The sequence below is a fragment of the Myotis nattereri genome, assembly GCF_964212035.1.
Source record: "Myotis nattereri genome assembly, chromosome: 15".
In the NCBI taxonomy this organism is placed as follows: domain Eukaryota; kingdom Metazoa; phylum Chordata; class Mammalia; order Chiroptera; family Vespertilionidae; genus Myotis; species Myotis nattereri.
This window is the reverse complement of record NC_138090.1, coordinates 21,286,656-21,313,753: the sequence shown is the minus strand read 5'-3', so window position 1 is coordinate 21,313,753 and position 27,098 is coordinate 21,286,656. Positions and strand designations below refer to the sequence as shown.

General features: G+C 38.9%; 1 protein-coding gene across 2 annotated transcripts in view; it reads right to left on the bottom strand.

The window, feature by feature from the left end:
• Nucleotides 1-27,098, bottom strand: part of WWOX (WW domain containing oxidoreductase) — a 931,628-nt gene that overhangs the window by 637,945 nt on the left and 266,585 nt on the right. For both annotated transcript variants that reach the window (XM_081107852.1, XM_081107851.1), the window contains exons 7-8: nucleotides 24,323-24,508; nucleotides 18,272-18,536 (exon numbers count right to left, since the gene is read on the bottom strand). In XM_081107852.1, coding sequence (XP_080963978.1) covers nucleotides 18,272-18,536; nucleotides 24,323-24,508 — 451 coding nt within the window. The remainder of the gene's footprint in view (nucleotides 1-18,271; nucleotides 18,537-24,322; nucleotides 24,509-27,098) is intronic.

The window sequence follows — 27,098 nt, the reverse complement described above, 5'->3', positions numbered from 1 at the left end:
CCACATAGGCATCACAGCATCACCCAAGTTACTATGCAGCTAAATTCTAGGTTAATTAACAAAAAAAAAGGCAAAATAAGAGCAAGCTAGTCAAGAAGATCCTGAGATGTTCCAAATTCAATTTAAGGGAACTGATGGACCAATGGATTAAGAGAGAGTCATTCATTTTTCTATTACATATAATTTATTGGGATTTTAAAACTGAAACTTACAATTTTTCACTTATACCATCAAGTTGGATGAGAATGCAAACAAGTCATTGATATTAATTGTAAATATTTAACTGCATTGAAACTGGAAGACGTTTTCCAAGAATACCCATTGGCAATATCAGCAGCCTTTAATAATGGCACAGACAAGTGCAGAAAGTAAATTTTGTTCCATAAAACGCCACTGATGTTTAATAGCTTACAATTAAACCATGTACCAAACACCCTTATATGCATAGATTTTAAAGGAAATATGAAGAAATGTAAAACTAGGTGAAATGATTGACCCGCACACGTTCTGACTAGCTGGAGAGAGGGGAGAAGGACGAGGAGGAAGAAGAGGAGAAGGAAGCTGCTTCCCACCATGAAAATAAAATCCTGGACCTTTGGAGCCATTTTCACTTAAAAGACATAAATGAATTGAATTTGTGACAGAATGCTTAACCCCTAGGCTACTTTGAAATACCAGTTATGCAAGAAGTAGAATTAATTCAAAATACTGGAGATGCCCAGTATTTCGAATATTTCATTTGTCCCAGCTTAGTTGAAACATGAAATAGGTTGAAAGTCTCCGGATGCAGTGTAAACATTCTCTTTTGAGGCAAACCTGAAAGTCTCTTAACATTTCAGTGTTAGTTTTTAAATCTCTAAACTAATAAGCTTGGTCTAGATCAGTGATGGCGAACCTATGACACGTGTGTCAGAGGTGACACGCGAACTCCTTTTTTTTGTTGATTTTTCTTTGTTAAATGGCATTTAAATATATAAAATAAATATCAAAAATATAAGTCTTTGTTTTACTACGGTTGTAAATATCAAAAAATTTCTATATGTGACACGGCACCAGAGTTAAGTTAGGGTTTTTCAAATGCTGACACGCCGAGCTCAAAAGGTTCGCCATCACTGGTCTAGATAATCCCTAAGGTCATGACAAACTGTAGCCACCAAAACTGCTAAAGGAGGCCTCAGTTCTTCCTGCCCCCTAGGCGCTCCTGATCAGTCCCTCCAAAGTGATCTGCTAACCTCTGTTTAGATACTGTAATCCATTAGTTTACTAATATTATCCCTTTAGGTCATAATTAATAAGAGCAACTAACCTGGGACAACTTCAAGTAGTAGTGTAAGTGAAGTAAATTAAATACCAAGGTGACACAGGGAATGGAAAATGTTGGAAATTAAGATTTTTTTCCCCTCCCCAGGCCCAGTGAGGATGTACTAATCATTCCATTGCCCCGCCCCCCCATATATTCATTCTACAGGCTAATTCCACCCCCGACCCACACACAGATGAAACACTGTGCCACCTATTGGCAAATGCCAGTATTCACAGTAGTTTACTAGTAATATATGTATTCCTGGCTATGTATACATATGTAAGTATAAACGGACACATATTATACATTTTAAAATATCAGACTGTTTATCTTACTTTTAATGTTAAAAAAATTAGGTGGTTTTTATTCTTATTTTCAAGTGCTGCATAATAATATAATTTTAAAAGATCACTTATGCTATATAGAAAATAAGTTAATGTTTAAGTCAAATAATGAAACAAAACTATTAACTGGCAGGAATAACTACTGAAACAAAGTCTGTAAACTACATTCAACCACATGAAGGGGTGCCTCCTTTATCTGTGGGGAACTCCTCAGTTTCCTCATCTAGAAACAAGGGAATGTGCCCTCCCAGCATGGACAGTCCAGAAAGTTCTCGAGTCTAGTAAAAGCTTCTAAGTTCATGTTCCATCTATATGTGTCCTCTGTGATGTGCATGAATGTTATAAAAACAAAGTCCTATAAGAAGGGCTATTAAGATTTCTCCTCCAAAAGCTTAGCATGGTGGGGAGCAGGGGGAGAGAAGGGTGGTTGTGAATTAAAAACAACATGAAAAAAGTTTTTCTATTTACTAACTTTGGTGGAAGTCACCTTCACTCTCTCAAGACACATGTGGAAGTCATGAAGTGATATAGGCATAGCAAAGCCCTGTAATTAGTCATTAATTTGTAAAGGACCAAGAGAACAAATAGTAAATCTGGCTTAAATGAAAACGCTTTCCACCGTTTCATTTAAAGTGGTGAAAAGACATATTGCAGGAGAGCTTTTGCTACTCCTGGATAATTCTGCTTCGGAAAAGTCATTAGCTGAGATTGGAGAAGGCCCTGGAAAGACCTTTAATGAGAACAACAGTAACTAAAGCAACAAAAATGGGAACAGACACAGATAATCAGAGAGAACGCTAACAGTCGGCCTGAACATATGCCAACTCCCCTATGTGCACAGCAGATTAAAATTGCAGGCTGCGCACACACTGAATGACATTTCAGCATCGAAGAAGCCATCCTTCCAGTGTCACTGGTTAAGACGGTGCTTGCAGAAATGCTGCCAGCCCGCAAGGGGATGTGTGTCTTCCTTGTTCACAACGCAGGCCGCTCTTCCTAGGGATGATCAGTCACCACTGTGAGCGCTAATTGGTTAGTTCCGTCATCAGATGGCATTGCAAATTCCATTACATATTCAAAAATCATGTTAACATGGTTTGTTAATGTTGGTATTCACCAAAAGGCCACAGCTATTTAAATAGTGAATAGATATGATAATTTGTGAACGTATAATAGAAGTACACTTGTATATTCTAAATATTCTCTTCTTAGAATCTGTCTTACAACATTTGTTAAATGTTATCAACAGAAAGACATTATCTAGATATTTCTGAGATACTGCAGGTTCACAATTCTAGCGATTATGTATGGAAATAAGCAATGCACCCATCTAAAAGAAAAATACTTCATGTTAAAATGCAGTCCCATATTACCTCTCTCAGATATTCCTCAGGCAAGAATTTAATGTTACTTCTTTAAAAAAGATAGGATAATATTTTGTTAAGCACCAAATAAAACAAATATCAGATGGTTTCTTTTGTTTGTTTAAACATATATATATATATATATATATATATACATATACATATATATATATGTATATATATATATGAATACCAACAAATCTATCCACACATCTATATATCCCATGTGTATTTATACCCATTTATGTCCCATATTCAGTTAACACATTAAAAGTTGCTTCTACTTCTACTCTGGAACATTAGGGCCCCTGGCCCCCAACACTATTTACGTACAGGCCTACAAAATTTCTAGAACGTCAACTCTCTCAGCCTCATTATTTGTCGTTGTGCTAAAAACACCTTCCTCTTTCAAACCTATTTTCCCACTGCCATAAAAATGGCTGTTTTGAAGCCCAGTACAACCTGGAGCCAGTAAAGGCTGTAGGCAGTAGGGAGCTAGAACCTGGGCACTTCACTCCATTGGAAAGGGCTTGAATCTGCACTCAGTGCCTTTTAGTTATGTGACCTTGAGCAGGTCATTCATTCTCTTCAAAACCCCTTAATATTCACACGAATACCATTCTCAAAGAAACAACGTGAGAGATAGATACATAACACAGAGGACCCTGGCAGAGAGCAACAGCTCAAAAAATATTAGTTTCTTATATCATCATTGTCTTATTGCCATTACATCAATTTAAATATGAGATCATAAGATCCCAAATCCTTAGAAAGCCCTCAGTGACCTACTTTTGCATTCATCTCCTGCATAGCCACCACAAATCCATGTTCATTACCCGAGCTTTTTGTGTAACATTGATCTGTCTTGATTTAAAATCAACATTTTTGTTCATCATTCTTTTCACATGAATTTTGATTTTTTGAAATGTTGTATTAAATTTCTGTTTATCTTGATTACAAGTTTTTAGTATTCCTTAATTCTGTCCCTAATCTTAGTCCTAGCCCTACCATTGCTGCGAAGTCTACCTAAAATTTTCTCCTTTTGGTGTCTGCATGTTCACCTTCCACATATTCTTCAAGGTTCAGTAAAGATATCATTTCCTTTCTGGAACTTTATCGGACTACTCTTGTCTCTACCTACAAGACAGAAAAGCACTACGTGTCCAGTGGTACCATCTCACCTCAGTCTAACATATTTTTCATCTCAGTCCCATTTAACGTAAGTGCCCAAAGGCCAAGAATAATGACTTGCTCACTTTTGCATTTTCTACCCCTTAAGTCTGACCACGAGGCATTCAATGAACAGTTATCAGAAGGGATCAGAATAAATAGTTATAGAGTATCGATTTTCAAAGGACAGATTGCTATACAGTGAATGGTCATGAAACTGAGTCACAATCAACACTTTAAAAGATGAAATACAAACTGGAAGAAAACAGCAGAGGACATGGCCCATCATTAGAATATTGTTTCATAAAACTTTTGTTTCAGACACATACTCACACACATGAATATTATATGAACAGACAGACATACATGTATATACATAAGTATACATATAATGGGCTGTGGCATAAAAATTTGGACAGTAATTAAAAAAAGTTAGAAAGACACTTCTGGAGCAACAATGGGGCATCTTGATTTGTCGTTAACTATCTGTCCTGCCATAACACAGAAAGTGCACGGGTTCCAAAGTCATGGAGCCTTTGGAAGTGTGAGAAAGCATCAGATTAGCAACATGCTCAAAGAACAACCCTGGGTAACAGAGAAACCCAGAATACTGAAGTGGACTTACTGAGGAATTTTTTAGATATCAGCTAAAAAATGAACATTGGTCTTTTATCAAATTAATAACATATATTTCTGGTTGCAATAACCACCATAAAATGTTGGTGACAAAAATGTCACCTGGTGAAATTAGATATGCTCAATCTCAAACTGTGGGTTTGTTGGAAATGACTGACACAAAAGGAAAATGCCCGAAAAAACTGTAAAATTTGGTGTATACAGAAAACAAGTCATGAAATCTTCACCGTAAAATTTGTATGGGGAAAAAAATCAATCCTGGTTAAAACGATTTCAGTAAAGTTATTTGTTTTTTTAAAGCATCAGCTTAACTATCATCTATCTTTGTACTATTTAAAAACTGGATTAAGGTATTATTTATATGTTTATTTTTATTTAAAACAATTTATTTAAACTAAAAAGAAACAAAACAGTTTACCCTTTCTCCCACCTGACTCTGGCAACCACCGATGTGTCCTCTGTGTCTATGACAGTGGTTCTCAACCTTGGCTGCACATTAGAATCACCTGAGAATCTTTTTAAAATCCTGATTTCTGGGCCTCATCCTCCGGAAATTCTGTTTCTTTGTTACTAATGTTGTGGCCTCACCCCATAACAAAGAAACAGAATTTCTGGAGGATGAGGCCCAGAAATCAGTATTTTAAAAAGATTCCCAGGTGATTCTAATGTGCAGCCAAGGTTGAGAGCCACCACAGTGGTCCACAAACTGCGGCTCGCGAGCCACGTGAGGCTCTTTGGCCCCTTGAGTGTGGCTCTTCCTAAGCCTTAGGAGTACCCTAATTAAGTTTATAACAATGTACCTACCTATATAGTTTAAGTTTAAAAAATGTGGCCCTCAAAAGAAATTTCAATCATTGTTTGGCTCTGTTGACAAATGAGTTTGCTGACCACTGGTCTATGAGATCGTTACTTGTTCTTTAAATTCCACATTTAAGAGAGGTCATATGGTATTTGTCTTTCTTTTTTCTGACTTATTTCACTTAGCTTAATACCCACAGTGTCCACCCATGTTGACACAAATAGCAAGAATTCATTTTTTTAATGGTTGAAGAACATGGATACTTAAAGTTGTTTCTGTGTCTTGGCCATTTTAAAAAATTCTGCAATGAACATGGGGGTTCATATAGCTTTTCAAGTTAGTGTTTTGTTTTCTGCAGGTAAATACCCCAAAGTGAAATAGCTGTGTCAAATGGTAGTTCTATTGTTAATTTTTAGAGGAGCCTCCATACAGTTTTCCACAGCAGGCGCATCAAATCATTCCCACCATGGTTCCCTTTTCTCTACATCCACACCAACACTTGTTATCCCCCATCTTCTTTTATAATAGCCATTCTAACTAGTGTGAGGTGATATCTCATTGTGATTTTCATTTATATTTGCCTGATGATTAATGATGTTGAGCATCCTTTCCTACCTGCTGACCATCTGTATGTCTTCTTTGAGAAAATGTCTATTCAGACCTTATGCCCATTTTAATTAGGTTTTTTATTTTATTTTATTTGTATGGTTGTTGTTTTTTGTTGTTGTTGTTGTTTTTGCTATTGAGTTGTAAGAGTTCTTTATATATTTGGATATTAGCCACATATCAGACACACAATTTGCAAATATTTTCTCTCACTCAGTAAACTGCCTTTTCATTCTGTTGCATTTCCTATACTGTGCAAAAGCTTTTTAGTATGATGTACTCGCACATATTTTTTTCCTTTTGTTGCATTTGGTGTCAAATTTTAACAAATCATTGCTAGGCCTATGTCAAGGAGCTTACTGCCTAAGTTTTCTTCTAGGAGTTTATGGTTTCAGGTCTTATGTTCAACTCTTTAATCCATTTTGAGTTAATATTTTTGTATGGTGCAAGATAGTGGTCGATTTTCATTCTTTTGCATGTGGCTGTCCAGTTTTCCCAACACCACTTATTAAAGAGACTGTCCTTTCCCCGTTGAATGTTCCTGGCTCCGTTGTCATAAATTAATTGACCATATATGTTAATCAAGGTATTTAATTGACTTAATGGAATTCACCCTGTATTAGATTTCCACGAAAAAAAATTGATCAGTGTTGATATAGTTCTGATTAAAATGTTTTATTCATAAACACAGAGGTGTGTTTTTTTTTAAGTCTCAGGATCAAAATAGCAGGCTAAAATAACTGGTTTTACCGCTCCCTTCCCCCAAACAGGTTTTCTAAATGCACAGCTACATGATGTAAGAACCAAACAAAGAAAAAACAATTTATGGGACACTTACTCTTTGTACATGTCCATATGCACTGCTATTCTAGCTCCTGATGTCTTTATAAACCATCTTAAATAAAATGAATGCTAAAAAAATTTCTCACAAATATATATTCAAAACATAAATAGCTCACTGAAAAACAATAGTGGGATTAGGGGGAAAAAATAGTCCAGAAATAGAAAGAATAAGACCAAAAAAGGAATAGGTATATTAATTAGATCCTTGAAGAATGGTGATCACATGCTTCCACACACAAAAATACATATACATCTGATTAAAAGATATATTATCTAGGTAGCTAGCATACTGCTAGATAGAAGGCAGTAATAGGATTATGCTTTCCAAAATTCTGAAGACAAAATAGTTTTAATAATATGTCCACTTTTTTCAGGTTTTATATCAAATAATCTCTTTGTCAAGCATGGACAATATGTCCAAAGTATAAACTAAGATAAAGTTGTTCTTGTTGGGGTATCGTTAAGAGGCTCTGTGGGATATGCCTGTAGTGTAATCTGAGTTACTTTATTAATTCATGTGACTTGCCTCCAAAAATAGATCTAAGGTGACTTAAAGAAAGATCAAGTGTAGGATAAGGTGAACGAAATATCTCAGTCACTAAAAACTGGAGGAAGTTGATTATGTTAACCAATAGCATTAATGATCTGAAAATGCATAAAATAGACCAGGAGCTCCAACAATACATTATGTTATCATTTTGTTATCAAGAAGAAGGCATTGTGGAATTTCTCCTGGGTTTTTCTTGGAATTCAGAGTTTAAGGGTATATCTCACATGCAGTGGCATAACTTCCTATGTTTTGCGGTCATGTAATAGACAACATCCTTGACAACAGCTTTCTCTATGTCCTTAGAAATCAGTACATTTACAGGGAAGTTTACATTGACTGATAGGATACAAAGAAAATTAGTATTTCCTGAGTGTCTACTATAGCCCTGGGGTTGAGCTGTGCCTTAATCCTCCAACAATACGAAGATGTGAGAACTATATTCTCCATTTACAAAGAAAATGAAAGCTCGAGGTGCTTAGTGTGACTTGCCCACGATGACAGGGGTCACTAGAAGGAAAGGCTGGGATTTGGAGCTAGTTTCTTCAACTTCAAAGCCCATGTCTGGGGTTTCTGCTATATCACAAAACATTCGTCTTCAACAAAATACAGCAACGTGCTCATCTTAGCTCCAATCCACTATATGATGTTGGTAATGGACTATGGGAAATGAGTGAGTTAACACACAAAGGTACTTAGAACAGGGCTTACTTGGCACAGGTAAGTTCTAATAAACATGAGCTGTTGTTTTTGTTGTTATTATTGCTTTCCTTTGTCCTCTAGACCTACACTTATTCAGAGAACACTCACAGTGAAACTCCCATACTGCATCCAACACACATCAACTCGTCTCATTACAGAGACCATGTAGATGTGTCAATGGACTTTGGCAAAGATAAGCTTAATTTTAAATTTTTAAGTTTTTAAAAATATGAATCCAACAGAGCCTTGAGCCTGGCAATGAGAGAAAGTGGGATTGGAAAATGAGATAAACAGGCTTAATGTTACAGGAAAAGCATACTATAGCCGAGAAAAGACCCTTCCATCAACAAGAAATATGCCAGCTCATTCCCAATGGATGGTACAGAGAAAACAAAAAGAGAGAGAAAAAAAATCTATATTACCTTCCAGACTGGGTGTACTCCAGAATCTAATTCTTTTGAAATAAATTTTTTTTCTTTTAAATGTCTTTTTTTTTTAATCTATTCAGGTGACATTGGCTAATAAAATCATACAGGTTTCAGGTATGCAATTCTACAATACATCATCTTTATGTTGTACTGTGTGTTTACCATCCTAAGTTAAGTCTCCTTCCACCACCATTTATCTATCCCCTTTATCTTCTCCACCTCTCCCCACATCCCTCCTCCCGACCCCCATCCCTCTGACTTTTTAAATGTCTAATGCCTCCTTTATAGGAAATCTGTTCAGGGTTAATACAGAGATTTCATCCACGCTAATTTCATTACTTGGTCTTTTATGGTTATGGAAAATCAACAAAGGGACAAATTATACAGAGCATACACAAAATCTAATGAGAAATGCTATGTTCTAAGAAGGAAAAACAGACTTATTGCATTCACCTGCCCAGGCATATTAAAATATCAAAAATATTTCAAAGTTCCAAGATTTTATAGTTTCTTTTTCTTTTAAAGAGTGAGAATACTAAGAAAACATTATGCAGGTCTCAGTAGTAGATATACAGTATTTTTTTTGGACCCAGTGAATATACTTTTTATAATGTTCCTGTGAAAGGAGGGACTTTCTAGCTCAGATTACTTGGACAGTCTCACTGTTTATTCTTCCCTTTTTTGAGCAGTCAGAAGAGATTTCTCTCAGTACTTCAAATAAATAAGATATCCAGCTGAACAAACACCATACATTCCCGTGGATTACTTTGGCTTCTTGAAGAATATTTCACTTTCTTTTTGCAAAATGTAAATGATTAAAGAGACCCCATCCTATGAAACTTGAGGATGAGATGTTTCAAGGGTGCAGAGTCCATACAAGGCAAAATGTGTAGAAACAAAGAGCCCCGATTCAGTAAAAGGGCTTGATATTTCACAGGGGAAATGAGAATATTACTAAATAAGAAACTTAACTTATTATAAATTTTAACAGGCTTTATAACATGAAAACCAAACCAGCATTCCAAATCAATCTCTATAATATTTTCTGAAAACAGCAAAATAAAAGTTTTTTCCCTTAGAAATCTATTTAATAAAACAAACCCCAAAGAAACAACAACAACAACCAAATCCTCAAGACTATACTTAGTCTGGAATAATATTCTACATGGGCTTGAAAATGATCAGTGAGCTTTATCTACCTTTATGGCTTAAAAAGAGTCCAGGGTTTCTGGCCTATTTTTGAAACTCAAATCAAAACTTGGCTGTGAATGTTTCTTTCCAAGGAAAATTTGGGCCATTGATTAACAAGGCCCCTTGTAAGAAAGCAGTATGAAAACAAATACTTGACATACATATATAAAAAACAAAATGGTACATCTGGTATCTCTGTTAGCCCAGAAAGGAGGACAAGAATACAGGAAGAATGCAAATAGGAGAATAGCAAGGCAAAGATAAATGTGTCAATAAGGAAAGCTTAAGGCCAAAAAATATTAAAGCCTACGAGTAAATCTGCCACCAGATAGCCTACCAAAAGGCACACACACACAAAAGACCAAGAAAGTAAAAATAAAAACGAAAACCCCACTGAACTTTAAAAAGTGACAGGCAGCCGCTAAGATGGGCCCCAATGCTTCTAGTATTCAGGCCACTATGAAATCCTCTCCCATGAGAGGGTCAGTCCCAGTGACTTGCTTCTGGTAAACAGAATAGGGAACGGTAATGAGATGTCACCTCGGTGGTGAGGTGACACAGGACTGTGACTTCTGTCCTGCTCGTAGGTTTATTTCCTTCTTAGCTTACACACTGATAAAGTAAACTGCCATGCTGGAGAGGCCACTGTGGCAAGGAACCCAGAGAGGGGCCTCCCGCTAAACAACAGAGAGGAACCCCAGCCCTCATTCTACTAGGCCCCAAGGAACTGAGCTCTGCCAGCAAGCACTTGAGCTTGGAAGTGGACTTTCTCCAACTGAGCCTTGAATGGCTATAGCCTGGCTGACACCTTGTTTGTAACCTGAGTGTTGACCCTAAAGCACAGGGCCCAGTTAAGCCACACCCAGGTTCCAGACCCACAGAAACTGTGAAATAAGTAGATGGGGTGCCATAGTCAGAAAAGGGCACAGGCTGAAGCCAGTGCTTGTGAGGGGTCAGCTGACACCTCGATTCAGAGCTGCATCACCCTGTTTCCCTTCACTCCACTGTGGAGAGTCCTGAGGGGTCTGCATGTTGCAGACGGTCTCACCGCAGGCTCCTTACTGAACTAGTGTTGAGATGCCATTAGCGTTACTGAAAGTTTGGAATCTGGATCCAAAAGATTCTCCAAGGAATTTTGGAGCAGAAACAGTACCCGTGGAATCTTCCAGGCCAGGTATTCCCAAGTGTAAGCCCAGCATTTTCAACAAGGACAACATCACCAACAGTGAGACTGCAATGAATTAGACCTGAAGTTAAATATATTCAATTGAAAGAACTGCTTCTTTTCCCACAATCGTCCTGCACAGTTTTGGGCAGTAAAATACCTATTATTTTATATAGTGGAGATAACCGATGTTGGTGAGTGTGTTCTCATCCAGAGATTTAAGAATAAAAAGCATGAACCTGCGTCAGTCTCCCTATTTAATTTCCTTTTGAATTACACTGTTCTGTGACATCCAAAGCTTTGGGACAACTAACCTTGGTTAACCGACTCATTTTACAGGTAAGAAAGCTGAGGCCCGAGGATGGTAAGAGACTTGCTCAGGGACACACCATCGTGTACTGAGAGCTAACTGTAAAATGACCTTATGTGAGACAAAGTATAAAGACGTAAACCCAGGAGCGTGGGGCCTGGCACTAAGTAGGCTCTCGTGCCACCTGAGAACATGTCCTCAGCTGATTTTCAAATCTTCATTAATCTTAGAGTAACAAGAAGGTGGGAGGGTATGGATTTTAGTTTCTGAGTAATTCAGAATACCAGATTTGAGTTCCCTATATTGCTGCCAGAAAAACATCACCTTCCCCACCTCACAAGGAAAAACCAACGTGCCCGGGTAGTTATACGAGAATCAAGGTTCATAGAAGAAACATTTCAGAAACATCATCACGGGGCAGCACAAACGCCTGGCATCTGTTGAATCGTGCCAGCCTCCAATGTCTCCGCAGCTCGACAGCCAAAACTCACTGGAAAGAAGTATGAAATTGGAGGAAAGGAAGTTGAAAGGGGGGAAGATCAAAGGAGGCACCACTAACTTAAAAGTAATGAAAGAGCCAGAAAGAGAGTTAAGAAAAGGCAATGCATTACCGAGATGCCAATGGGGACACGGAAGAAAAGGAAAGGAGGAAAGTAAAACTGGGAGAATTTCAAATCTTGGTTAAATGTTCATTAAATAATTTGTCATACATATTGAGGTCAGATAGTCACTTTTCCCCTCTCGGTTGCTCCTTCAGGAACAAAGGCCTAACCAGACTTAGAATACTGAAAAGCAAGGCTGAGAAAATACAGCAATGAGGTGCGATGGCCTCACAAAGCAGGACATAGTTTCCCTGTCTTTGTTTTAACAAGAGAAGGCTGATCTATCCTCAAAGCTAAGGTGTGCTGTTGGTGGCTTTAAACAGCAGCCAGGAGAGCTTATATTATGCACCATGGAAGCCCTTCTAATTCTAGCTTCCATTTTGATGTTGCTCAGTGCTTATTTAGACTTGTACATGATGTGTTTATGGGAGAAAGAGACCGTCTGTGACAGACATGGAGCCATCATTTGGAGAACAGGCATCTATAGGCAATGGGCAGACAAGCCTTTTCTTATCTGAAAATATAATGACAATAATAATAGTAACAGTAACAACAATAATAATACATGTTTACTGAGTATCTAGCATTCCTATATATTATGATCTTTAATTCTCAACACAGGCAAAAATAAAACTACAAGTTAATGTCTACTGAGCATCTAGTACCTTCTAGGTAGATGTTATACATTCATGGTCTCCTTCAAGCATCAGCACAAGTCCATGTGGTAGGTACAACATCCCCCTCTTACAAGAGAATCTTAATCAGGTTATAAAATGTGCCTAAGAATTAGCATGGGACGGAGCTGGGGTTTGACCCGAGAGCTGCTTAGCTCTAAAGCTTATCCTATCTTTCCTATACCATGCTGTTCTCCCCTTACACATTTCCCTTCCCTACACACACCTCTGGGTAGATCCTTCCTGTGTCACTCCATAAAGAGTCAGGGGTCCTTGGTTCTGGTCCCAGTCCTGCCATGTACTAGCTGTGTGACTCTGGGCAGGTCCTCTAGCCTCCCCCATTTCTTTATCTGCACCCTCAACTGCAAACCTCTGCATGTCAGGGAGGCTAATGATAAGGAATATATTAATAACTCTCATTCATTAAGCACATAATCATCTTTCATTTATTCATTTACAAATTTTAGTGAGCATTTACTTTATGGACCAGGATACAGTGGTGTGAAGGCAAAAATAGCATTTTCAGGAGAGTGGGAGTCAGCCATGAAATACAAACTACAAAAATTATTTGTGTTCAATGCTATGAAGGAAAAATTTTGGGGGTCCTTCATGTACTCATTCAGCACATGTTTATGGAGTGCTTTATGCATCAAATATTATTGTAGGTACTGGCTCATATGAGCAAATCTTGACCTAATGCTCTCTTGAGGTGTAACGTTGGGATTGAGTTTTGAAGGACAAGTAGAACGTGAGAGTGGAGGAAAGAAGAGCTCTGGACTAAAGAACAGTCTGCTTCAACAGCCTGACAAGGGAAGGAGAAAGAGGCTGAAAGTGGCTAGAGGTAAAAGTGGTTGAGAGGAAGGGGGCCAGATACAGCCAGGTGCCTTCCACTCAATCCTCACTTGCTTTCACAGTGACCCAATAAAATAGCATTCAGCCTTGTCAGTGACAAAACTATATGCACACCTATTCAATTCAAAGCCATTATTCTACCCATTTTCCTTGCCATCAGATCTCCCCTCCAGCCCTAGAGACACAAAATGCCAGGAATGCACTTTCTCAGCTTCCCCTGCACCTAGGATGGACAAGTGACTCAATCCTGGCCAGTGAGCTGAGAGGAAGTCTCCCAGGGAGGATAATTCTGAGACAGAGGCATAGGAGGAGGGGCCCGATCCCTCCTGTCCTGTCTTCAGACATTATCTTGTAGGATACAATGGCTAGCACTGCTGCAGCCATTTTATAAGCAGAAGGAAAGAGGCAACACCATCACAAAGGAGCTGCCTACATACAGGAGCCAAACGCATCCCTGGCTGCCTTGGGGCCCCTGGATCAACGAGAAAAACAGATCTCTATTATTCCAACCACTTTTAACTGCATCTTAGTAACTCACAGTCCAAAACATGTCAAGTAATGTAGAAAAGAAGACCCCAAGAGGCTGAATAATTTCAAAATTATACAACCAAAAAAGAAGAGAAACCTGAGTTTTAAACACAGGCCTAATGATGCTAAACCCTTCACTCTTTTTTGCTCTACCATGTCCCTTGGACTCTGAATTGAACAAACACTGTAAATTGTAAAACTCCAGACAGAATTGAGCCATGACTAATAAAACCACTGCTAGTGATAATGCTGTAAGAAGGATGTTGAGGCTGCAGGGATGTGGCCTCAGCGAGGAGAGGAGTTCAGCCACCAGGTCCTCTGTGCACGTCTGCAGGAAAGCTCAAGTGTGGCCCAGCCATGAAGGTCCTCAGAGTCTGCTTCTCTAACACTTTTAAATGGGCAAGAGCATGGCAGCCAGAGAATCAGCCCTCACTAGGAAGTCTCAAAATATTTAGATTAATCAAGAACAGGCTGAAATTTCTACTCTGAAAATCATATTTCCTCCTCCCAACAGAAAAAGGTCCCTGCTTTCTACTCCATGTGCCAAGAGATTCAAGGGGGGTGGGGGATGTCCTTGACAGTATCTGGGGTGTAGTCAGCTGGAGGTATTTAAAGGGGAGAGGGGGAGAGTATTTTTCTAAAATACTAATTTAAAGAACAAATCAACATCTATTATCTCCTTCATTATGTTTTAAATTGTCCAACTATAAATCACCCTGCAGCAGGTTATTCAAGGGCAGAATTACCCAGCTTGGCTTTCCCGAAGGTTAGGAGAATGACATCTTGTGCTTTTTCTAGTTTAATTTATAACTTTGCAACAGAACCGGCATTGCAGGCCCGTCCATTAACAGGGTAGCTGAACATCTGTTAAAACTCAGCACAATGCCTGGCTTTACACGGCCACAGGAAACGTAACCCAATCTTTTCAAAAGTTCTACCAACTCAAGCTCTTTTTTAATGTAAAATGATTTGAAAATGTAGTTCCCTAAAACATCTGCTAAGCTCTTGCTCCCCTAACACATGATATTCTTTCTACTGTTACCTGCCAACACAAATATTTGGTTGCACAAAACACCCTAAGAAGCACGTGATGGTGCTCAGCCTCAGATTTACATAGGGATCCGCACAGGGCTGCCTGGGGCCTAGGATGCTGTTTACCAGAACTGAAAGCCTATGTGGTGGGAAATGGAGGGGTGGAGGGTTAATTTCACGAAGGCTCTTTCAAACATGTTAAGAAGAAAACATAACTGCACAACTAGATATCTGTGGCAGGGGTACTGTGGGGCACTGATGCAGAAAGTGGACTTGGGAATAGATGACGAAGGTTCTGAGGCTGAAATACCATTTGCTTGAACAAGTTGGGCAAGTTCTCTGTGCTTCTAAATGCAAAATAAGGGTAATAATTCCATCACTGCAGAAGGGTTATGAGATACCTAAAGATCCATATGCTGATACAGGAAGCATCATGGTGCCCAGCTTACACTGCTAAGTTGCACCTTACTGAGAGTATGCCAGGAATCTTAAGCCAACCCACTGGGCAACAACTGCAGGTAGCAAAATTATCCTTGAAAATACAGTATGCCAGGTTTTGTGAATTAAGCCTCATAAAGCAATATGTATACATGAATATATCTTATAGACTAACATACAATGTATATTCATGTATACATATACAAAATATAATTTTGAATATTTTAATTGTATAAAGAGACAGAAAATAAAAAGACAGCACACACATACTGTATGTGACTTCATTATTTAAAAGCTCCCAGCAAACATCAGTTTCCTTAAAGATGTTTCAATAGCAGCTAGTTGAGGAATCTTGCATCTTTTTTAAACATGAAAAAAACTCCATTACTATTTTATCCACTACTGTTATTTTATCATAAATTGGAGAGCACACAACTTCTTCCCCGGGATCCTCAAGACTCTGTCTTGTCCCCTAGACCTCAAGAGTAAGAGGGGGCAGAAACACGCTTTACCAGTGGGGGTCGCTGAGCTGAAAATTAATCCCTATGAGTTTCTCATTAGTGATTATTATACTGCAGGCGGCCAAAATGGAAAAATTAATTAATTTCAAAGTGATAATGCATTTACAGCAACAATTAGAAATGTATAACTGTAAAAGGGCAACATTTAAAAGACAGATTACATTTAATAAAGTTACACAAGAACATCCAATTGTAAAATTACTGATCTGCAACAATATTCCTTAAAGAGGCACTTAAAATAGCCTGACTCCATGAAGGGTGACCTAATTACTGTAACTAAAATCACCATAGTCACAGCAAGTCACTGCAAATAAAAAAGGGACACTGATATTACAATACTGCTGTTTAATACTTCAGGGAGCAGTCTGTGGGGGAGAAGCCCACGCAGGGCTTCCAAGCACAAGGCCTAGTTGTAGCTCTTATTTCCTTGACCCTGTACAATGGAATATATACTCGGGCAACAATAGTGTCGAGGGAAAACACTTTCTCTGAAGTCGAAATGCACAAGAGGTGATAGGAATCCAACAGTTTCCATGAGTGGGAATGGGAATGCAACTGCATGGCTTATTTCCAAAAATGTGTTAGCATTACAATGGCAAATGTGCACTCTTCACCCATGAAACAAACGTCTGCTCATGATAAAAGCAATCAGAAGCAGCACACAGAAGAATAAAACACATGGTGACTTTCCCAATAAGCCCCGTCTATCCCGCCAGTAAAATATAGTGAACCCAGGTTTATGCTCCTGCTGGTTTCTCCTCTGAGAGTCTTAAATGTTTATGAAAGAGAAGTGATTGGCTGTGAGTTTGACAAACCAGTCCAGAGTTCCCACCCTCTTTATACACCTATTCATATGGAGCTCTAGTGGCTAAGAAATACCACCAAATACCTACATGTATAAACATATTACTAGAATTTTCCTAAGAATCTAAATTTAGCTACATATTTTACAGCATTCCTAATCCATAGGCTTATCTAAAAAAGTATATTTGTGACATTTAAAAGATGATCACTTGGGACAGGAACATGAAAAGTCTAAGCACAGTGGTTTCCACAGGGACCAAATGGACGACAGGGTGGAGAATCAAGCTCTCCCCAGATGAGCACCCTTCCTACCTTGCCTATAACCCTCTCCCTGGGCCGTTGAGTTCAGGGATAAAAGTCGCCTGACCACCAACAGCAGACTCCCAATTTACAGAGTTCTTTAGTTCCGTGACCCCTGTATTCATTGGCAGCAATTACAAAATATTGTTCAGGACCAAGATAATATTCACAACAAGAATAACAACTATCATTGCAAGAAGTGCCACATACCTTCCATACCACAGGCACTGTGCTGGGCACATTATTGAACTGTGCTTTCCAACAGGGTGGCTGTTAGGCATGTGCGGCTATTTACATTAAATCAAATTAAAAATTTAGTTCTTTATTCATTTTTCAAGGGCTCAATAGCCATATGTGGTCAGTGGCCATCATACTAAATAGCCAGATTAAAGTCTGTAGATTAGAAAAATACTACATCAAATGTGTATTCTTCATTCAAGTTACTTCTTACTGAAACACTTTCATGGAGGAAGTTTCTAGATATGGTTGTTATATGACCATTAAAAACATAAAAATGTCATAGTTACCTTTGTGAACATTTCTAAATCTAACCGCAGTAGAGTGATTCATCCAAAATAATTCATTGTTGGGGAAGTAAAGAATAAAACATACTTCTAGCCAACCAAGTATAGCCCAGGAGAGGTGTACAACCAGTAAGAAAAGAATTTGGAACATCAGATACAGATTCTCAGTGGAAATAAAGGAATCACATCATCTGATAATTCAACAGTCACAAATCCATGTTGTTCACCTACTAATGCAAAACACAGTTATCGAGCACTGCACTTTCTGAATAATAATAAATAAAAGCACATCAAACGAAAACCAATAATTGCTATCAAGACTTTTAGCCACACTAACACAATACTGAGAAACCACATCTCCCACCCAGCCCTTCGAGACACCTTTAGAGAGACAAACATAATCAAAAGTCGATTGAAATGTGTTCAAGGGCCCTTTCCAATGGCTTTAATAGGCTTGATGATGTGATTAGCAAGACCAGACTCATCATCCCAAGAGGTGAAAGGCTGAAGAAAGCACGCCTGGGTTTCTCAAGGACCCTTTAGAAAGGCACAGTGAATGGGTCTGCGGTGATGAAGTCGTTCACTTACCATGGACTTGGTGAAAGGCCTGGCCAAGGTGAACAGCAGGGTGTACACCCACCAGTTGCGATGAAGGGAGGAGTACAACATGTTTCCTGGATGCACTGCGTTCGAGGTGACCCCTCTTGGGGACAAGCGGCGATGAAGCTCATTGGAGAAAAGAATGTTGCAGAGTTTGGACCGGTTGTAAGCCAGCATGGCCCAGTAGTCATTTTTAGATGGAGAGAGGCGGCTGAAGTCTAGCTTTCCTGCAGAATCATTAATATCTGTAAATCTAAAAAATAAAAAATAAAAAAAAAATAGAAAAGATGACATGAAGCAGCCAAGCGCTGACATTTGATATAACTTCTTAATTTTTATTGAAAATCTGCAAAACTACACAAAGACTACTGAAAACCCAATGGTGCAAACCTCGAAACAAAGTTGCCCATAGAAATAGACAATGGTGATTTAACAATATAAACCAACTGGATGCAAAGATAGGCTTCATAAAGACCCAAATTCAGAAAGGGAGCAGTCTTAACATATTAAACACCCCCTGCCACTCACATATATTTTTCAAAACCTTCAATAGGAAGTTCAGGGATAATTAAGTTAAATGGAAAAGCATCTTAAATGAAGGGCTGCTGCTTTTGGAAGCAGGAAGATATCACATTGCTAACCTTTGACAGGGTTTTCCTGGGTTATTTTAGCCAAAGCTGGAGTCCTGTATAGTTTCACTAGAGCATCCAAGTAAATATATAGATGAGTCTTGCTGCCTCCAAGACTCTTTTTCCAGATTAAAAATTAATGATTATAAAGGGGTTACAACCTTGGTAAGGTGCCATCAATAGTCTTATATGTTTAAAAGACAAATATAAACAAAGCCAAAATGAGTTCTGGGGGGGTCTAATGTTTTTAAGTATACCCATGGCATGGATACACACAAATCAAAGTAAGTAGTTGATGTTTTATAATTGGGTCTGAAGGAGTCGTTAAACACCAGCTGTTTGTTTTTTCCTTTCTTTCTTCCTTTTTTTTTTTTTTAAAAAAAATCAACAACAAAGTAGTGACTGCCTTTTAAAGCATGGATAATAACAAAAGGATTTTCTAGATGACAGACTCATCATTGTTAAGAACTTAGTTTGCTTCATTAGATTAGCAATGAGTAGTAAAGAAGCACAATAAGAGGAATCTGGATAACTGCTGTGGGAAACAAAGCAAAGGTAAAATGAAAATGATGGAATAATCTGGTCATTCCTTACTTAACATGAGCAGTTCAGTTGAGCTATGACCAAAAGAAGCATCCCAGGGGCAGAAAAAAATACATGTTTTAATGGAAATTAAATATCCCTTTTTTAGGACTCAGTCAGTGACATCCAGTTTCTAGTGTTAAATGACATTGCTGGTCTGAGGACATCAACAAAGCTGATGGCCATAATCATCATTATTGACATGGCAAAGGGACTAAGAAAGTAATTGTTGGCTGCCATCCCTTCCCAAGGTCCCCAAACCACCAGGAGAGCCCAGACTTCTAAGCTTAATCCTTTTAGGCAGTGGAACTTAGCAGGAAATTTAAAAACTTACAGGAGCCTTTTTCTGATTGTCATTGTGATTCTGGGTGGCGGGGAGTGGAGGGTTGTGAATGATAGCTGTCCTGCAAGGCTGGTGGAGTCTCGCTCAGTGAGGACTCCTGCACCGGACATTCATGCAGCTGAAAAGCCTGTGTGATTGTCTGAGCCTAGGGCCTAACTGTGCTTTACATGGGTGTTTTAACACCCACTGCATTTCTGGGAGGGCAGTAGAACAATTGTATGACTGAGGAATGAATACACTTTCAGATTTCGTGATTAGGGCCGGGGGAGATGAGGCTTAACTCAATGCCGGTGGCACTGGAGTCTTGGAGTGCCACATGCCTGTCCACAGTCTGCATTTTTAATAGCCTCCCCACCAGGTGATTAATGCCTGCGCAGGCACATCTGATACTCACCTTTCCTGTAGTCCTGCCCAAGCATTCACATGTTGAAACATATGCTATTTTGCTTCACATTTATTTTTTTCTTTATATTACAGTAAACTAACATATTGAATTAAAATATATTTATGCAGGAAAGTTATATTACTTCTGAACTGTATTTTAACATTCTAAGGAGGCAGCAATTTTCAAACAATGTGCTGCAAGAATTTTTAAAACATGCTATAGCTGACTATTTTGTCAGAGACACTGACCTCTTTTCCCTAAGATTGTCAAAAAAAAAAAAAAATGACAACAGAGAACACACCAATAGCCATCCCAAGTGAACGAATCAAATTATACAGATTTCTTTGTCAGATCCTCAAAAAATGCATTTTTTGGTGTGCCACAGAATTTTAGTAATTACTTTATGTGTGCCATGAGATGGAAAAGGTTGAAAATCACTATGATAAGGTGTTAAGGAAGAGTTGTTACAAAAAGGGACTACTGAGTTGAGAACCCAATGATCCAAGCCATAGGCCATATCCTGGAACTGTTACCTACTTGAGTAGAAAAGTGCATCAAGGACTCAGACAATATCTAAGAGGTATAAGATAAATATAACATCCTTCTCTCTCCACTCACCTATTGCAGGAAACCCTTCTTGGCATATTTGTTTAGTCTAACCCAGCTCAGGTGCCATTTCTTCCAGGAAGCTCTCCCCAACTAACTCTACCACTGCCGGTTGTCACACTGACTTCTTAGGTGGCAAAGGAGGACAGATTGAAAAAATGCGAAGTGGACTGAAATGCATGTTTCCACAGAAATTAAGTATCCAATCTCCAGGACCCAGTCCATGATAGTATTAGTGTTCAATAACCTTGCCACCCCTCCAAGATTAGTAACAAAGCAAATTATGCCATCTTTGTATTTTGTCCACACATTCTGCCTCTGGCATTACCACACCAGACCTCAAAGCATTTGTTCACCTGGTTCCAGTGCTAGACTGTGAATTTTTAAAAGATAGTGAGCTGTTTGCTTGTTGCCTCATATAATGTTTTAACACATAGTACAAACTAAATACAAAGAGAACAAATTAAGAGCCAAGTCTCCCTTATTACAAAAAAAAGACACACAAAAAACAAAAAACTTTGTTCTGAGCCTTGCTGCAAAGGCAAACTTTACTGTTAGATTCAGATCCTCTATGTTCCTCATTAGAGAGAATAAAGCATGCGGCACTTGGCACTTTCAGATGCTCAGAATGAGTCTCCTGCTTTGGATTTTAAGGACAATGCAAAAGTACCTCATGACTGGGGAACATAATGGGTTCATTAAATTCCTAAAAAGAGAGAAGCCATTCATTCATAGCCCCCTATCTAGAAACCTAGAAATCTAGAAAGCGAACGCGCGCGTACACACACACACACACACACACACACACACACTCATCATGATGAGAAATTACATGGAACCAGGTTAAAGCAAGGTTTGAAGGAAGCACAGCTGCTACATATTAGGCCCCACCCTCTACACACAGCCTCCCCCATAAGTGGACCCCTGATTTCCTGTCCAGCTGATCTCCTGGGCAGCACACCCATTTTTAAGGTCTGATTAGCTTGTATTGACAGCGCTACAGGAAGTGGGAAGGGTGGGTAAGGCTTCTGATTCCTCTGAGCCAGGACAGGCTTGCTGAGAAACTACCATATTCACCTCTCAGCTCCAGAGGCAGTAAAACAACTCTTCAAAGGCTGCCTACTCTACTTTCAAAGTGAAAAACTGACAAAGCCAAACAATCAAGTCTTAATAGAATGATCCTCCTACCAGTACCAGAACATGCTAACATTTTCTCTCTGGACATTAACATTGGCTATATAAGGGAACCTCTAGCTTGTATTTCTATTTACACTGATCCTTTTATTTATTTATTTTTTAACTGAAGTTTTTTAAACTTCCAAACTAAAGTAATTAGTCTGGATTCTATGTAGACAAAAGCTAGTATGTTTAAAGAATAAGACAGAATTTGTATCAGAAGCTGTGTTTCTGTGTGTGTATGTCAGCTTAGCTCTCCACACAGCTGTAGCCATTTAGACTTGTTCAGGCAGCACTGTGCTTTTCCTCCTATTTAAATTGTTATCTGAAAATTTTTCATAGCTAAGAAGTCAAGTTCTCATTTTAATATGATGTATTTTAGGTATAAAGAAACTCAATTCACTCCAGATAAATAACTAGAATACAGTGGAGACACAGGGGGGCTAATAAATATTTTGCCTTGGGGCAGTCTGGTATAATATTTTCTGCAAACATAGGACTTTATTTTTCCCCTAACACGGGGTCTTGACTCCAAGGAAGAGATTCCACCAAGGTTTATGGAGGTAATTAGATATCAACATTCCATTTTACAACATGGGTTAAGGCTCTGGGTCCTTGAGCAATGAGCAAGTGTGTTCCCAGGCCTATGCACCCAGTGCGCACACTGGCTCTCTGGTGCCGTGGGGGGTGATTAAAGTGTAATAAACAAACCAAAGTGGGAGAATTAACGTATTGAGAGAATACCCTTTAATATGTGCAAAGGATCATCAGAAAGCAGAAAACCAGCACCAAGGACCTGACAGGAGTGAGACTCCTCTCACACTTCATGAAGGCCTTATCTATAAACTAAAATGGGTCAAAGGCCCTTCCTTCCAATTCAACTTTTTAAATGAAATTAAGAATCAGATCTCTAAGGCAGGAACGAATTACACTGCTGAAGTTCAGGAGAGAACAAAGACGTCCCATGAAATACCATTCAAGATACAGATTTACAAAGGGAAGAGAGCAGCTGACAATTCAACCTAATCTCCCATTAAATACCAGCTCATTTAAACACATCCCGTGGTGCCCTCCACATCTGGCACATGACTGGGGCTGGCAGATTTATTTCCAGAGCTCGCTCGCCTGCGCCTGCGCCTGCCCCCACAGTGGCCTCCCTCACGCCTTAACGGGGCCACTCCACTTTCTTTAACAAACCTGGTGTGATTTGCAAAGATAAGGATGTCCAGATTTCGTTACCACCTAATTACTAGATGCTCCATGTCTTTTAACACGGGGGAGGATTATTACTGGCATTTTCCTTTCATTTCAGCCATCATAAATTTAAAATGGGAGAAGTAAATCTCTCTGCAGCGTGTCACTTAGACCCTAAGCCCCTGTGTTTGGGAGTGATAAAGGATTCAGACTAACCCTTGGCTGGTCTCTCTCTTACAAGTCCCAGGGGTTACATTTTATGGAAGCATGATTTTAAAAATAAGCTTCATTCTGGGTCACTAAAACATTTCAGGACTTACAGCGGAGAAGAAGGGGGAAAACAGGCCCTTGCACATTATTTTTCCAGCTACTTTGCTAAGAGTGAAAGCTCCCAACCATACTAGGAAAATCTCCCTAACATGCATTAAATCTAGCCTCACCCAGCAAGTCCTTTGTCTTTCCCCAGTACTTCTCTTCAGACAAATAGTTGTTTATCCAACTCTAGGAACAAATATGCTGAAAATACGATGAAATTTTCAATTTTTTTTTTTTTACTCAATTGAATATCCTCCTAATGGTGATAGAAAAGAAGTGCCATCTGATGTTTTAATTGAAATTTTAACCAAAAGAGACATGGCCAGATTTCTAATATGTTCTAACTACAGTACTTCCCTTCCTACAATTACACAGCTAATGTCTGCATTGAATTCCCTAATTTCTCATTATAAAACAATTGGATTTCATCGCGCAGTCTTTAATTGCATTGTTTCTCCTGCTAGAATAACTGCACATTCTTCTTGGTGAGATGTTGAAGTTGTTGAATGACAAATCAATAAAGGTCAGGCATTCAGATTTAATCAATTATTATTCCATCTCAAAGAAAAATCAATGAGGGGCTTGAAGTAGAGTTGTAAAAACAATCTACATCACTGTACTCAAAACCCCAAATAATCTCCCACAATCGCACAAAAAGAAAACAAAACTCAAAAAATAAAGCAGGGTCAAGTGCACTCACACTTTTCAGAGTAGGACTAATGAAAATTATTTTCAGAAAGACAGCCTTGGGAGAATATTAGCTGGTGCAAGAAGGCGATAAGGGAACAAAACATGGAATTCCAACCCACCTATGGGACTCAGAGGAGACCACAACCACTCGGGCTGGGGCTGAGCGGCACAAGACATCCTGAAGGAGCTGGACCAGGTAAAAGTGCCCCAGGTGGTTCACCTGGAAGGTGGTCTCCAGACCATCTTTTGTGAGGCTCCAGGGTAGAGCGAAAGCCGCTGCGTTGCACACGAGCACATGCAGAGACCTGAAAAATAAAACAGCCAACGTTATATAGGCATAAACACTCTAAAATCAAGGATAACTCATGCTCTCTCAGGAATAAACAATTATTCGCTATCTTCAAGATTCCAGTCCCTTGGAAATAGGATATCCCAGAATGCTGCATCTTAAATCACTCTGAAGGGGAAGGGCTTGGACTTGGAGTTGGCAACTGTCCAGGGTTGCTGGTGGAAGGAAGGGGTTCCTGGGATGCAGGACTTTCAGTGCTAAAACCAGGGCCGTAGTGGGCAAACCAGGTTGTGTTGGTCACCTTGGGTGGAACCTAGATTCTACCACCTAGCTGAATCTATGCTTCTTAATTCTTCCAATTCTCAGCTTCTTCAACATAGTCCTTAAAGTAAATACAAAAGAAAAATATGCTGCAAAAAGGTGAACGTAGGAACCAGTATTTAGTAGGTGCTCAGTAAACTTACCAAGGTAGAAATGCTCTGTCTAAAGAGACAGGTACATATGGTTTGTATATTTCTTCTAGAAGTAAGATTAAATCTACATTTTAGAAATGAGCTTTGCAGGTAGGTAAGTGGAGGCCTCTTATAATATTTTATTTGGTATATATTTATTTCATAATAAAAATTTTAAAAATATTAAGTAAGCTTTTCCTGTGAATAAAAATCCTAAATCGTTTTAAAGAAACTGTACTTGTGGGAAATCATCCTAAGGTACTAATAAGAATTTTATAAAGAAATACATTCAAGGCTACCCAGTGTTGTAATTGCAACATAAAAACAACATATTAGAATTAAACGAAATATACAACTGGGAAATCATTAAATGAATTTGAATATATGTATATTATAGGAAACTATGCAGCCATTAAAATAACAAATAAACAAATCTATTGACCCTGGTAAAACCTTCATGATAAAAAAACAAAATATATACTATTATATGATCACAAATGCACAGAGCACACACACAGTGGTAATCAAGTATACACAAAAATGTTAACAGTAGTTATCTTTAGGGGTGGGTGGAAATGTAGGTGGAGAAAACGGCACTGGTATTAGACCTTGATTCAGCAACCCTGGTGCTTGAGTTCTGGCTAAGCAAGAATTCAGAACCAAGACTCAAACTATAAGAAAAAGTATATTTAGAAAGTCACAGAGAGAAGTGAGCCTTACAAGTTATAGAGGTAAAGGAATGGCGCTTGAAGCTTAGGAGAAATAAAGCGAAGTATACTCAAAAAAAAAAAAATTCCAGTAGGTTTAGAGAGTGATAGCATCTTGGCCCTCAGTCATAAGAGCATTTAAAGCTGGGGATTTTAGGGGAGGTTCTAGGGGAGAATCTCAATAGAATATTCATCAGCTTTCCAGGTATATGAAATCAAGGTCATGGTCTCCAATGATTGGTCAGCCCTAGGGTAGGGGGTCATTAGTCGATGCAGCTTGTTCTGATGTCAGCCATGGCATCGCTTGTCTGGTGTTGCTGCATTTCTGGGCCTGGAGCTGAAACACAACTGAGGCCTAGATTTTGTCCTTAGGAGTCAATTCCCTAGATTAAGGGAATGGTTGTGCAAGGGCTTGCATGGGAGTCACATGAGGCCACTCTTTGGCCCCTTGTTCCTCTCCAAGGGTGTCTACATAACTAGGGACCTACCAGGGGAGGAAAGGTGAGGGGAAGGTCTGAAGCACATGACCAGTGATATGAAAGGTCAGGGGGTCTAAACCGCATGGCCACCCCACCGATATGCAAAGGGAGGAAAGGTTATCCTGGGGCCAAGGTCCTTGTTTTCCCAGTTCTGCTAGGCACCTGGGGCTTTCCACCCTGGTGACCTCCTGTACCTGGCCCAGGGTCCTTGCTCTGCTCATGTCTAACTGCTACCACAGAATCCAATGTGTCTTCAATTGTTTTCTTTCTGAGTTCATTCATATTATCTTCATCTTTTCCCCATAATTAACATATGATATCTTTATAATAAGAAACAATATAATCAACTAAATGCTTGATAGAAAAAAAGCATTTGGGAATTTGGCTAACAAATAAAACAAGAGAAAAAGAGATAGGGTGGGGTTTTAGAAGAGTACTGGATGATAAGTTTAAAAGTCTGAATTTTGTCTGCTTCAGACAAATCACCAAGTTCTTTGAGTTTCCAAATCCTGGAAATTATGGGAGCTGGTAATTGAGGGTGATGTTTTCTTATACAGTTCAAATTCCACACCAATGGCTTGCAGGTAATATTTCCTATGTGATATAGAAAGTAAAATAATTTCCTGTATTTTTATTTTTAGAAAGTCAATGTTCCTTTATAGAAACTTTTCATAGAGCTATTACTTTTTCTAACAATCTGATTTTGTTTCAACCTCATAAAAGACTGTAGCCAGAGTCATGAATTTTTAAAAACAAACATTGGTATGTAATAAAGGGAAGCATAGCCCGGCCCATTTGGCTCAGTGGATTGAGCATTGTCCCATGCACAACGAGGTCAACAGTTTGATTCCTGATCAGGGCACATGCCTGGTTTCATGCTTGATCCCCAGTGCGGGGCGTGCAGGGAGCAACAACTCATTGTTTCTCTCTCATCACTGATGTTTCAATCCCTCTCTCTTCCTTTCTCT